General features: G+C 46.9%; 1 protein-coding gene across 2 annotated transcripts in view; it reads right to left on the bottom strand.

The window, feature by feature from the left end:
• Nucleotides 1–13,591, bottom strand: part of LOC126531040 (ras-related protein Rab-8A-like) — a 120,412-nt gene that overhangs the window by 11,082 nt on the left and 95,739 nt on the right. For both annotated transcript variants that reach the window (XM_050178420.2, XM_050178421.2), the window contains exons 4-5: nt 8,044–8,121; nt 5,235–5,324 (exon numbers count right to left, since the gene is read on the bottom strand). In XM_050178420.2, the coding sequence (XP_050034377.1) occupies nt 5,235–5,324; nt 8,044–8,121 (168 nt within the window). The remainder of the gene's footprint in view (nt 1–5,234; nt 5,325–8,043; nt 8,122–13,591) is intronic.

The following is a 13,591-nucleotide window of genomic DNA, read 5'->3' as shown; positions in this document are numbered from 1 at the left end:
ACCATGACGTTGTCCGTCCCCCCCCCCCCCCCCCCCCCCCCCACGCACACACTCATTTTCCGCTAGATTTGATATCGGTTGAGTTAACAGTTCTCCCAGGGTAGCGGGATAAATTCTGATTTCTTCGTAAAACACCTTCATAAAGCTCCGGTGAGCTTGCATGCGTAATTTACTGCAAATGCCATAACTACCGTCTTTTCGCGATTCTAAGTACCCCCCCCCCCCCTCTGGCGAACATAACGCGCCCGTTATGTTCGCCAAATATAAACAGCGTGCCTTTTTTACCGAGGACATCACTGAAACCAAGCAGGAACGTCTTATGATGCATGAACACAGAGGGGATAAAACGACGGCTCAATACTCTGCAACGTTTCCAACTTGACCCGGAACGTAAAAATTTTGTCGCACATTGCACTTACCATGACCCCCCTCCCCTTTCCACGAAATATAAACCTGTTGTAACCTACAGCTATGTCGGGACACTGTGAAGCATAGCTGATAGCTGTCACACGCTCTAACACTTGAATACGATTTTTTTGTACAAAGACTGTGTTTGATCCACTCGCATTTAACTTCGCACAGAGTTTGCATAGCGCACCACCAATTTTAGCTAAATTTGGTCTTAGTGGCGTTTACAGTTCTGCCGGAGCAGCAGGCTCAATCCTTTCCCACTCGTTAGACTCGCTCATAAAACTCTAGAGTGCTTGCATACGTAATTTATTGCGAAAGCCCCAACTACTCATATATTCTGAAATTTACCTATACACCACCCATTACGTAGTCCTTACAGTCACCAAATATGGTTCGGTGAGGACAGCAGGCGCACCAATATATCACGCATGAAAAAGTAAAGAGAAAAAAAAAGAGGGTTCACTAATTATTCGTAGCGCTTCTAAATATGTCAGAAACGTTAAATCTACGCCACACATTGCACTTAACGTACTGCCCATTCCTCCAAAGTTTAAAATATCTGAAACGCAGAGTTCTCTTCGGACATTGGGAAACCTAGCTAGTAACAGCAGTGCGATACTTTAGAATACTTGCTCACAATTTTTTTAACGCTGTATTTGATCAACGCGCATTTACCAACGCACAAAAACTTGGAATATTGTTCACCCTGTGGTCGCAAAATTTGACCTCAGTTGTAGTTATGCCAGCGCAACCGTCTAAGTTTTACAACACTCGTAAAACAGACTAATAACGTTATATATGGACCACTTACATGCGTATTATACTGGAAAAGGCGCACTAAACCAACCATTTGGAACATTGCCTACACAGTACCCATATCACACCCCTACTTTTCCTGCAGATATAAACAATATGCCTCGTTCAGCTCACCAAGGACACAGGAGAAACAAACAACGAATCTCGTAAGATGCACAAGAACACGTGGAAAAAGTAATTATCCGCAACATTTACATTTAAAACAGTAAACTCAAAGTTTCGCAACGCATTGCGCTTAAAATTCTCCCTATTTGCAATGGAAAACACGGGGAAGGCGGGAGATAGAAATTCAAGACGATGAGAAAAACGAGAACAAGGTCCACTTGTCGAAATGTTGGCTCCCACTTTTACCTTGTTCTCGTTTCATCCCTATTTTCAAGGAATTTCAAGTCCGTATTTCATGCTGTTGTTTTAGGAGTCTGGGAAATATTTATGACAGCCTGGAACGCTTTAACGGGTAACTTTCTACAAAGGCTGTAATGAACCTAGACAGAATAAACATTTATCGCTCGTCAATCATAACAGTGCTTCGTACTTCGAATAAATATGGATACCGTGTCCCACATAGATTACCGAAAATACACCGGGAAAACAACTAAATGCCGTGTATAACGAATAAAAAGTGGGAGAAGGCGAGTATTCAGTAATTGCTTTCAGGGCACATAAGGAACCTACAAAGTTCAAGTTTTTGGTACACGTCACCAAAAGACGGCCCTCATTTTGTCAAAATATGAAATATTTGCTTTGCTCCTGCCGGAAAACAAGTAATAGTGTAGCTCTTATTTATAAACAGGCTGACAATGAAATCGACAAAGCCAGAAGTGACACATACTGTTAGAAAAAATTCCAGTTGGTGTTCTATTGGCATTTAAATGGCTCTGCACGTTCGACCAAGGTCATTTTCACGAACATATCTACGGTCAGTCGTGATTACACAATAAAGTTCGGCGGTTGTACCTGTAAGAGGTCTGACTAGATCTTTGATGGTGATAAAATACTGAGACCGTAACGCTCTGTAGGCTATCCCTGGACGGAGAGTAAATAGTTCCATCATTTGATAATCCAACCATTTCATGCCGTAAGGCACACCAGTCGCTGGGCGCGGCTGATTATAATACTTTATCCGGACTTCCCCCTCACCCGCAAGTTAAATGTAGCAAAGTGATTGTGTTTTCAAGTACGGATGTAGCGGTCCCAGAAATGGGCACAATGTAAGTAGCGCAAGCTCTACCACTTGTTAGGACGCGAACTGCAAAGCGCCAGGCCTTCTACGCAACCAACGCAAGCGTTTATGGCGGACCCCTCGTGTCGTCCGCAATGCAGCGTGCCCCGAGGAGGCACAAAAGACAATCATCGCTGCCCAAGCAGAGGATACGTAGCAGAGAAAAAAAAATCACTGCTTACGTGGTCACTCTGTTAAGAAAGAAAACTTAGCGTCAGCTGTAGTTCTGTTGGACTTCCTAGTTGCCTGCACCGCCATGCTTGCAGCTCCCGTGGACACTAGCGCCAAATTTCCCTCTATAGTAATTTCCATACGAAACTCCACGGTGGCGAGCGTTAGCGTTGACTCCACCGCGTCCGCATAGTACTTTCAATCTAAAAAAATGTTTTGTCCCTATAGAGTGTCTTCCTTTTCCCCAATTTTACACTATTCGTCATCATCGTTTCTTCGGGCAGTATGGAATAAATGTCCCTAGTAATTTAGATTTACAGCCACACGTCAATGAACCTCGAAACATAGTTCAAAATAAGTCGTTTCCACGTCACACCGTCTTCCAAGTCAGCAAATGTTCTTACTACGAACCGAGACAGCGGCGCCCACAAACTGAACGTGTCTGCACATGTCGCAGCCTCAAACTTAGCCCTCGTGAACGTGCCTAGTCGCCCCATCTATTGGCCTTCGCATAGATACGGAGCAGAGACGCTTCATACATCAAGCAGCAACACCGCCGTCGTTGGGCTGCCACCTCGTGTCCTGCAGCGAAGCGTCCGTACCTTTGTGCAGGTCAATTCCCTAAGCGGGTTTATTTAATGTTAATGGACAATTCACTTGCGACCCTACGTACGTGTGCCTTCGTGTGTCTTTTATCACGTTTATCGGGGTCTGTGTACTGCGATTATATAAATATACTGCAAATGCTGCAGTCTGCAGAAGCACATCATTTGTTTGTTTGTTTTCCTGGCTCGGCCGTTATTGCTGCGAAGAATCTAAAGAAAAGTTTTAAAGAAGCAAGAAAACAACGAAAAGGAATGAAAGAAAAGCAAATGAAAACTTGCGACAAGTCGAGAACAAGGCTAAGGAGTGGCACCAATCGACGATGCCTCGCAGTACGTATGTGGACTATATATACCTGCGAGTCCTATCACACGAAAGAAAAAAAAAACCAAATACCTCGATCGTTTTCAATTCGCCTCACGCGCTTGAAATAGAGGATCGACTTGGAAGCGTATATACACTGCCCGTTTCCACTCGCCCTTTCTTTCATTTCTTTTTTTCTTTCCGTTCCTTTTCTCTCGCTTTGTCCTTTCCAGAGACCTTCGTGACCCGAACCCTCTGACGTGCTCCTCGTTATCGCCAACCGTGCGTGCCCTATATCAGCGAGCAGGAATGCCAGTCGCGTGCGCCGAGCACGTATATAAAAGCACGGCAAACACACGATCCCCGCGCGCGTGACATTTTTTCCTTCCCCGAACGGGTATCACCCGTATATCGCGTTGGCCTCGCCCGACTGATGTCAACGCGTGCATGCGGGGGGCTTCTCGTTGTTTTGTACACAGTTATAGTTACGCAATAACTAGCTCCGAATCGATCCGCGTCGGCCGGTGTCAACGACTCCTCGACGCCGAGTTTCGAAAGCGCCGGCCCCGCCGTGTGACGCGGTGCTGGTATACACGGGTCGCACGAAGCAGTCGCGTTATTTTCCCTCGGGATAGCCGACCTTCAGTGAATTGTCAACATTCAGCGACAGCCACGTACAGCACGTGGCTGTCGCTGCACGTGCTATACGATAATCATCGAACTGCCGTTCAGAATAAAGAAACACTAAATATAAACACTAAGTAAGTCTAGATTGTTAGACGCTATAATTATTTCAACCACCTCTCAGCATTTCTTTGGTGGAACAAGGCTGCCTATTCTTAGCACCAAACTCCCTTAATTTGTTATTGTTCTGGCGTTACGGTATACTGATGAATTCGTCGCGACGTCAAAGATGTCGCGGTGTTGTCATTTTATATTATAATATTGTTTTGTTTATTCCGGCCCTATTTGTGCAATAGACCTACACAAGATGTTCGAAGCTTGCGCTTTTAGTTTTGAACGCAGCGTGCTGGTCACTTATATTATCAGCCGATTAGCGTTATCAGCTCGCCAGGGCGATGCGAACATCCATGACGTCGCGGGGTGCTTGTGCGAGAATTTCGATGTGGCGCCGCCTTCCGTCTTTTGTTTATGCGTTATTTCGGGCGCACAAAGCTTCCGCTGAAGGTAAGACGCTCAACTTTTCTCACTTCTTAAAAGTTTAATACGCCAGTTAGGTAAACTTGGTGTTTTTCCATTAGTGTCAACTTACGCATAGTACCAACCATTTAGAGACGTACAACATATGCGAACAATATTCGTAATGATTAATTGCGTTATAATTATCAAAAGAGAGAGAGAGAGAGAGTAGCTCGTTATTGAAATGCACAGAATTCGGGCGGCGCACTTATGCAGGCCCGTACTTAACATGCTACTCTGCATATGAAAGGGGATAGGGGACAGAAAAGCCCTAGACGGAGGAGGGCGGGAAAAGAAGAAGAACAGAAATGTTAACAAAATATATGATCGTTGTATCTACAAGTGAGGCAAAGGTGATGGCGTTCAACTTTCGCACTGGGTCTATGCGACATCAAACCGTATGTTTACAAACGGCGCGAACGTCTGTCGGACATCAAGCACGACGACTGAACTCTGACTTATAGAGGAGCTCTTATCCGGCAACTATCGGGTAGAAGAGGGTTCCCACCTTCTCTCCCCGGTCCTTCTCCACTTGGCGGGCGTGCGTCGCGTCACACTTGTTCCCGACCAGGACTTTGACCACTTCGGGTGACGCGTTCTGAGGCAGAGGATAAGAACAGGGAAAGGGGGCACACAGAGGGCAAACTGAGCAAGAAAACAAGGGCACGAGGGCCACTCTGCGCTCTCACACCATATATATATATATATATATATATATATGCTCCGTCCGTTGAGTAAACTTGAGTAAACTATACCAGTGTTACCAGGGTATAAGGGCACAATTGTAACACTGGTATAGTTTATCAGATTCCACTCAAGTGCGGGAAAACTTACATTGGACAGAGCGGCAGGTGCATTAATATTAGACTAAAAGAACACAAACATTTTTTCAAGACACAAATGCGAAACCACAGGAGAAATAATCGAGGCATTCCACATCAAAAGATTAGGAGAGACTTGCGTTAGCCGTGCATCTTTGTCTCTGTTAGAATACGAATTTCTGTATCTTCACAACACGTGTGGTAATCTGAATTAGTGTCTTTTTGTTGTTGCCTTTTTTGACTTCCCTACCTCCTGATATGTTTAACTGATGTCTTTATACCTTGTCATGTTCTTATGCTGCGGTTTCTTGCAATCATATATATATATATATATATATATATATATATATATATATATATATATATATATATATGTATATATATTGTTCTTTGTTTCAATAAAAATTTTGTTGATAGTTAGCGCTCGTCCTGTCTGCCTCTAGTCTGTGTCCGTGTCCCTTCGCGCTACAATCCAAGATCCTATTTAGTTCACTGCAATGCCCTTAATACATCTGCCACTAAGCAAGACAGCTCGCGACGCAGCAGGGTTGCCATCCCGATACAGCTTTTTTTGGATGACCGTTAGCTGCGTCTCCCTTCCATACCATAGGCTGCGCATTCCGCCTACACAGCAAGCGCTAGGGCAAGGGTTGCAATGACGACGGTGTGCGGTATAGCTTTATGCTAAACCTGTCTGTATGCGTCATGCCGCCATCGCTAACGTCACTAGCCTATAAGCAGGCGACGATTACATGTAGCAGATGTAGCATAATGGTAGCCGACGTGGCCGAACGCTTTCCTTTCCCGTTCTTCAGCCTAATTAATCGAAATCTGCAATAATCGAACAGTTTTTTTTTTTTTTCATTCTTTGATTTCGACCAACCACAGTCGCTACATCCCTAGACTGACGCGCGAGCTCCTGACGCCACCGTTTGGGTTCTCCCGACTTCACGTGCACCATGATGCAAGAGCGACTGACTTGCCCTCTTTGCGAACAACCTTTCAGTGTGTTCGTCCTCGATCCTCTTTACCGGCGCCGCGAGCCCAAAGAAACGCCGCGACCAAGCAGCTTTCGGGCGACAGCGCCTTCAATACAGCGGGTGCCGCCGAACGTGGGCCTCCCCCGCTATGTAGGGGGCGCGGGGAGGAGTTTGTCAAGCAAATCCCGGGCTGAACGCGACTATAAGCCTCGCGCACGAGCCGGAATGCGGATCGACCCTCGTAATGCTAAGAGGATTGGCGAGCCGCGACCAGAGCCTCTATCGCGGCGGCGGTGCAGATCACAGGAAAGGCTGCTCGCACGCGTCGCGACGAGAAAGAAAAGCGCGAGCGGAAGATCAACAGCAATCAGTCCCGGCGCCCACGCCGAGGCTGGCGGCCGCTCGAAGGCGCGCCTCCGACATTGCGTCCTCATGCAGACATTCCTGTCGGGACGTGTTGCAGTTAAAGGGACGCTATATATAAAAGCAGGAACACTGCGTGAATTTAGCGGTGATAAAGTTCCTCTTTTTCTCCCAGAACGATAGTTTCGTTAATTTCGGAGTAATACGTTGATTATTGTCAAAAAGAAAATAAAAGCCGATCTTGCATTTCTTGAATTTCGCGCCGAACCATCTAACTCCGGTACGTCAGCGTATTTTTTTTTTTTTTTTTGTCGCGAGTATTCTTTTTTTTTTCGTATTTATAGGCAGTTGTCGCTCTGAAAACGTTCTTGAAGCTCGCAATTTTTTTTCTTTGGCTCTTGCAGAATACAACACGTTCGATCTTTACCGATAAATCATTAACTGTGCCCGAGCGGACAGCTTAAGAATCGCCCACGTCACAGCAATCTGGTGAGGGAACTTCAAGGCGTCGTCGACACAAGTCTCTTAATTTTTGCGTCTTATGACTACCAAGCTTCTTCCCCATTTCTTTCTTTCTTTCTTGTATTGCAGTAGACTAAGCTACTAATACGGCTCAAATAATTTTTCTATCTAGTGTCTCGTTAAGGGCTGCATCCTTGTACAACATTGATTCTGCGCGTCGCCCCTCCATCAGACTTGGTGCGACTCGGTTTGAACCGAGCACACAAGCGCCAACGTAGGATTAAGGGCACGACAGCTTACATTCGGATACGACTTGCGCTAGCAAACGTTGTTCCAAAGAGTTTGAGTGCATGATATAACACTGCTGAGGATTGCTACACATGCATAATTCCTATTTAGGGTGAGTCACAGATAACCCGAAAGTGAACTGGGAGGCCTATACGACGTTTCGAAACGCCTTCTTGGAAACGTTTAAAACAACCTCGCGCATAACCTTTTTCTCTGCGGTAGTACGGCACCTGGACAGCTCTCCGTTTGACACAAAGAATATATGACACTGAAAAAAAGAAAGCCACCTACGTGTCCTCAGGGCGAAACAATTAACCAATTGTGACGACGATGCTGCACTGTGCGAGCCATACTTCACAGCAAATATAGAACACCAAAAATTAGGACAGGGTTTTGCGCTTACCTCTTCGATATTCCTGAACCAGTAGGACAGGTGGTTGAACGAGTCCATGTTTGTGACGTCGTACATAATTAAAATGCCCTGAAAAAGGCGGGAAAACAAAGTGACTGTGCGGTCGTATTATATAGTTAAGAGCCGCTCAGATAAAATAACCGCATTCTTCGCAGACAGAAAGCATTTAGCCTAAGCACTGAACTCATGATACTTAGCTTATCATATTAGAATGCAACCGCTCACAGCACCATAGCATCATAGCAGCTTCGCATGTACGCAGTTATTAACGAGCTGTAAAATTAGTTGACGCAAGCGGCTTAACGTACTCAAGAGACCAGCTTCAGCACAAGTGCGCAACCAAAACTACGCGTAAGTTATTGTGTACGCCGGACCCATTGCGTCGGTTATTATGTACAGGGCCATTATTTCTTTGCAAGGAATTGCAGGTCCGTTAAGTGACAAAGAACGCAAGCCAAGCACGTGTCCCGAGACTCCAAAGAAGCTTTCCAAAAAAACTTCGCACGCTCAATTTCCGTTCCATACGGAAACTGGAAGAGCCTTTCAACGGCTAGGGTAACGCTCTTTGACTCCTCAGAAACACACTTTAACGGAACGAGCACTTCAGCGCGCTCCGTGGAGGATGCACTGTGTACAATAAGCAACACACAGTCCTCAAGAGATTACATCCGAGATGAGTTATCTATGTTCAAAGTTCACGGACGGCGTGAAATAATAGGAAGGCCAGATACCGAGGCGGCACGTCGCAAGCCAGCGGCTCGGAAAACGACGCAGACGTCTCAAGTGCGCTCACTCTTAATACCGAGCGCGCGCGCGTATGCGGTCAGTCCAACACAGGTACAGTACGCGAGCGCAGCGTTTCCTTTTTCCATGTCATCAAAGAGAGCGACCAACCCCGAACGGTTTCCCCGAAGCGCGCAGAAGCTCATTCAGCTGGGGCAATTAGGCCGGCCCGTACACAAAGAAGGGACGGTCGACGGCTCGCAAGAGCGGTGCCGTTTCTAGAAGGAGGCGATGCCTCACAATGTCCCACTGCACGCGCGTGTATGCTCGTCTTAACGCACACGATGGCTTCGCTTCCGTGCTCATCGGAGCGTTCCGCCTTCCGGGTCCATCACGTAACAGCACGAGCGCAAGCGTCTGTGTAAGGGTGGTATTTAGCACCAGCCTCGTGCCCAACAACTTGTCTTGCTCCGTCATCGTGTGTATATACCCAAGGGAGCGCGTAACAGAACGCGGAGGCGATAAAGACGCTCTATACGCCTTCGGCAATGTGCACACATGCTCAAAGAGCCTGCGCATTACACGGTTAACGCCGCACGTGGGAACTATAAGTTCTCGAAGCGCCGAAAGCCGCAGAGTCAGCGCACGAGCGACTCCTTACACGCGCCGTACTCACAGTTGTGCCGCCACTGGCCGGGACGAATTGGGCGGCACGGTGTCTCGCTTCTTGGGTATGGCGTATGCGCTTTGTAGTTATAGGGTCCGGCTATAGCCGGTACCTTTTATCCGAGCTTGCAGTGCGAGTCGCTCCGCCTGACGGCGTCTCGCGATGAGCGATGAGCAAACGTTTACAAAGAGCTTTCAAGCAGGGCTTGTACAGTTGGATACTCTTTGTTCCCACAAGGTGCCCGCCTACCTGCTTCTGTATTTTTGTTCAGTTACATTGTCGCTTCACGTGCTTGTAAGAAGACCTTACGCCACACTAGCTGCAATGTAGAGAGTTGCATGTTTACGCGCAGTGGTCAGCCGTAGATTACGGAGAGAAAAACAACAATTATAGTAGTTAGGTTTTTGTGGGCGCTTCTCTGTGGGTTTACGAAAGCAGCCGGGAAACAGCGCATTCACTTGAAGCACGCACGCGCGTTGCGTGCCCTGACATGCGCGAAGATTAACGCGTGACTGTGCCAACGGAATTGATTTAAATAAGAGACTCGCGCAGGCGCGGGAAATAGCAGCGATTATAGGTAACGCATCCAATCGCAGAGTGAGTTGATTAACGTCGGTTTAAGCACGCACGGATGCGTTTCTACCACAAAACTACACCCCCTCCCATAGCAGAACATCCTCCTTGACGCCCGCCGTGGTTGCTTAGTGGCTACGGCGCTGCGCTGCTAAGCACGAGGTCGCAGGATCCAATCCAGACCGCAGCGGTCGCAAATGCTGAAACGCTCATGTACCGTGCATTAGGTGCACGTTAAAGATCCCGCGGTGATCGAAATTAATCCGGAGTCGCCCGCTACAGCGTGCCTCATAATCGGATCGTGTTGTTGGCAAGTAAAAACCCTCATTAAAAAAAAAAAATACATTCTGCTTGACAAACAACATCGTGACATGACAAGGGAAGTTCTAGCATCGAGTCGCGGTCTCGTATCTCGGAGGAGAGCTTTAGGCAAGTGTCTGTCTCTCATTCCTGTCACAGCATGCTTACGAGTGAAACATGTCCTTCGTCGTTCTGCGAGTACACGGATGCTGTTAAGGCGTAATCATTCGTGGTATATACGTAGAGCTAAGGCAGCGCGCCCACCTCTTCGCGTGTCCTGACGTCGTGATACACTGCCTTGCTCTTATTCTTGCAATCGCTGAGGCTGCCACAGCGAGCACGTCCAAAGGAATCTCGCGCAACGCTCCCGTTTATTTATATTTACTTTTGTCAGCACAGACGTGCTAGAATGCAGGGGGAAGCCCCACCGAGCTTCCAGGTTACCCCTCCGATCCCGGATCCGCCATTAAAGTAGTACGCTTCAAGCACATGCTTGACAGATCGGCTGGTTCAATTTCGCCGCAAACAACACCACCGTGTAAAAAACATTGTGAGTCAGTCAGCAGATATTCATGTAGCCGTGTAGCACGCGCAGGGAACGCTTTCACGTGATCGCAAGAGTGCATGCGCGCCATTTACAGCAATGCAAAAGTTTGTGCGTCGCATCGCATTGCCAGCGCGTCGCATTCATGCAAACAGCGGCAATCTGCCAGGAAGGCGAATCGCTTTGAGGGAGAGAGGCGGCTGACCCCGTGTGCTCTCCTCCACTCACTGGCGGAACGCAAATCGCCGGGATGTTGAGATGCGCGAATATTCGAAGTTTTGAATACGAATCGAGTACTACACGCTAAATATTCGAATTCGTGTTCGAAAAGAAACTATTCGCTATTTCGGAATACTCTAATGTAACCAAATATTCTGCAACAACTGAATATTAGTCTGGTTACTCTTCTTCGTCTTCTAAACAAAGTATCGCAAGTTATCAGAAGTGAGACAGCAAAACGGATGATGATGATCAAGATTGATGATAGTTTATTTAGTGCTTTTTTTTTTTGGAAAGCTAGTCATACAGCATGCAGTCATTCTTTCTTAGAAAGCTTATTTGCGACTAAGGTCTGAACAATTGCGCAAAGGTTCTTCGTGCTGTTTTTTACGTGACATTTAATGATCTTGCGTTTAAAATTGATCGTTTGTCCCTGATAGTTAACTGTCCTTTTTACACCAGCCCACGGGCGTGGCACCTAATTATACTGAAGTAAGTATTCCAGTTGTAAATATACGCGTCTGCGTTTGATCATTCGTATTCTATTCGTATTCGAGAAAGTTGATATTAGCCCACCTCTACAGGAAACACGTTCCATCCTGTTTCGGACGAAGTAGATGTACTACATACGCTGTCGCTTAATAATTTCTGTGATGTGCTCAAAAACTGCGGCACGCAAAGGTCGCATTCATGTGTCCACCTTCTCTGCGTCCTTGTCTATTTTGCGCGCTACAAATTTAACCACGAATACAATGTAGGTATACAAATGCAGGATTCGCCAAGAGCATTCAAAAAGTGTGCATGCGACCAGCGATATGACCGGGGGCAGTGCGGTGGAACCTTCGCGGCATAGTTTAGTAACGTCTGCTGCCGGGCTAGTTGGTAATGGCTTTTAGAAATGGTTTTAGGCGCCTGTCCGTGTCTTATTTCTTGCGCCTGAAACCATTTCTAAAAACATTTGCGGCCCTTTGCTGGCGTTCCCAAAACTCTTAAGATAATCAAATAATTGTCAACTTATGCTGATTTCTCGGTGGAGTAGAGGAACACTTCAGCAGCGACTACAGACGGAGAGAGAAGGCTGAGGTGCCCATCCTGCGTCCCCGCTCCGAACTAAATTCAACCTGATACCCAGCCCATTTCGGAACGTATATTGGAACGCTTCACAGCACTTGGGAGCCAAAATATTTACGGCTTCCACTCCCGGGCGATTGACTCCGTTATGTAAAAACTACACTGAGATCATAAACTTGGGTAGCCTATACGCAGTGCTTTGACCCGAGAGCGCGATATATCCCCTGCCTCTTGTCCTTTGTTCCTCCTCCTCATCATCATTCAGCGCATGTAGGCCAGTAAACGTTCCGAATATAGCTTATTTTTTTCTATGACTCTTCTGCTCTTTGTCACAGCATGCACCGGGAGTGCCTTACAGGAGGCCCAAGCAGACGCAGCACGTCGGAAGTTTCGCTGACGAAGAACGTGACTCACTTCTGTTGACCATAGAATTCTGCGTGTGCGCTTTATTTCTAACCCGGAACGAAGGGCTCGCAGTGACGATGAAGCCCACTACCGCAGAGGCGCTGGCTTTACCGTTGATCGAAGCGCCGGGCTCTGCGCCGATCACTGACGCGCTAGTTGGAAGAAACGCATATGCAAACGTGGCAAACTTAGTATTCGATCGTTTTCAATTTTTATACCGCGAAGTTCAAGGCGCTGTTTGCGGCAACGGCGTTTCACTGTCTGTTTGTGCTTCCGCAAAGAGAAGAACGTAACGGAAACGAATGGAATTTAGAGAACGGGGCTTTGCGGGGCCTGATGGATTATTGATATTTGTCGAGTAAAAGTACAGCTCTCTGAACCAGCGCCGCAAAAAAAAAAAAAAAAAAAAAAAAAAAATCAGGATGGCAGTAGAACCGCCCTAGTACGGAAGAAGTATATAGTTTTCAAGAGTACCAATACCACGTGGTGGCCGTGGTCGTTTCTGTAACGCATTGCCTTTCTTTTCCTAATGCACGCGGATCTATTTTCGACAAGCGTTGACGCACTGATTACATGCGCTGTGCGCACGCACAGGCTATAGTTACTTTCTATCGAACGTACTTCCTGCCTCCCTCTCTCTGCTATATCCTAGTTAAGAAATAGTAGGCAGCAGGAAGTGCTGCTCGTTGCTGCTCGTTGATATAGCTGCGAAACCAGTAAGTGGTAAACTTAGCGCCTGAAGTCTCACTCGCGGTGGCAAGATGTCCCGGATTCTACAGACGAAGACCACTCGCTTTTCGAGAGGAGCGAGGACCTTCGCTAAAGAAAGAGAAAGAAATAAATGAAGGAAGATACGCCCGTAACAAAAAAAAAGAAGGAGAAGAAAAGAAGTGGGGCGACGCCCGATGTGACCGCACCGCTTCACTTATAGATAATCAACCTTAACTCACTTAGCTTTAACTCATACAGGATATACAGGATACAGGAACAGCATCGCGCCTTCAGATCAGTCCTTGTCTTGAACCGCCGAGCGGACC

This window comes from Dermacentor andersoni, chromosome 5 (genome assembly GCF_023375885.2).
Source record: "Dermacentor andersoni chromosome 5, qqDerAnde1_hic_scaffold, whole genome shotgun sequence".
NCBI lineage: Eukaryota > Metazoa > Arthropoda > Arachnida > Ixodida > Ixodidae > Dermacentor > Dermacentor andersoni.
Note: the sequence above shows the minus strand (reverse complement) of the source record. Positions and strands in the feature narration are given on the sequence as shown.